General features: G+C 33.0%; 1 protein-coding gene across 2 annotated transcripts in view; it reads right to left on the minus strand.

Moving 5' to 3' along the window:
• LOC117180241 (protein arginine N-methyltransferase 6) overlaps nucleotides 1-305 on the minus strand; it is an 88,760-nt gene extending 88,455 nt beyond the window's left edge. The window contains exon 1 of one of the 2 annotated variants that reach the window (XM_033372629.1): nucleotides 122-305. In XM_033372629.1, coding sequence (XP_033228520.1) covers nucleotides 122-187 — 66 coding nt within the window. In that variant the 5' untranslated portion in view covers nucleotides 188-305. The remainder of the gene's footprint in view (nucleotides 1-121) is intronic. The other variant, XM_033372630.1, reaches the window with a different exon arrangement.
• Between the last annotated feature and the right edge of the window lie 1,040 nt (nucleotides 306-1,345).

Genomic DNA, 1,345 nt, shown 5'->3' on the forward strand with positions numbered 1-1,345 from the left:
GATTTCAGATTAGCACACACATATATATATATACACATATATATAGAAGAGTATATATATAAAGAGTTCCTGAAATATTTCTCTAGTATTTAAGTGAAGCAACTAAGTTCACTGCACTTACATCAAGTTCTTCATAGCTTTCGAAATATTGGTCCAAATCCTGATCTAAATCGAAATTTTGAGTCATTGTGTAAAGGGTCGAATTCCAGTGTTTATCAGTTTACATATGTGCTATGGACTTTAGATAAGAAACTAACAATAAAAATAAATATAGCCTTCTCATATACCGTTGCCTACCGGCACTGACAGGCAGTAGCATGGACAGTGCTCGTAATGAATGCCCCGAACTCTTCTACACATGCGTCACGCTCGGTCTCTGATTCGTTGCTGTTCGCGCGCAATTTGAAATGCTAAAAAATAACATTTTTATTGTTTATTATGAATAATGTCATTTTAATTTATATAAATGTTTATTAGATTAATAATAATGAATCTTCATAAAAATATAAATGTATTAAGTGCATACCGTGTTATGGTTGTTTTTGCAAAATATATAAATTTTTGTATTAACTGATATAATTCTATTTAAAAACAAGATTTTTAATGCATTTTAGTATTTTAATAAACTTTAAATTACAAAATCTTCAAATAATGAAAAATATGAAAGAAAAATACAACTGAGTACCAAAGTATATTTTTTATTCACACAGTATGCATTTAATACATTTTTATTTTTATTAAGATTAATTAATATTGGTCTAATAAACATTTATATAAGTTGAATGACGTTATTCATAATAAATAATAAAAATGTAAATTTTTAGCATTTCAAATTGCGCGCGAAACGCAACGTATCAAAGACCGAGCGCGAAGCATGCGTAGAAGAGAGCAGGGCACACGTTACAAGCACTGATCATGGACCATAATCCCACAAGCCATGGTCTCGCCCATCGGTCTAGCCACCCGCAACAAGAATAATTAACCAATTGGAAGCAACTCCACCACAGACAGCCATGTCAGGTATTTTCACTCCTACAAACAGTGACCTTCACTTCGTTGAAAGCTCAGGGGAAAACAAAGGATCAAATGCATGGTATTCGGCCCTTTTTTGCCCTATTTTGCTAATATCTTCATAAAAACGAATTCCTTCTATACATCTGTCTTTGAAAAATAGTTTTATGTGCTAAGAATTATTTACCCTGGCGGACCGAAGGAACCGAAAGGAGCCTCTACAAAGTACCCTCCCGACTGAAAATTCCTATGTAGGTTCCTATATAAGAACCTATATCGGATAGAAATCTCTGAGTATTCTCTAGCGAAATAGCCTGGCCCATTTGAGACTATA

This window comes from Belonocnema kinseyi, chromosome 9 (genome assembly GCF_010883055.1).
Source record: "Belonocnema kinseyi isolate 2016_QV_RU_SX_M_011 chromosome 9, B_treatae_v1, whole genome shotgun sequence".
Lineage (NCBI taxonomy): Eukaryota > Metazoa > Arthropoda > Insecta > Hymenoptera > Cynipidae > Belonocnema > Belonocnema kinseyi.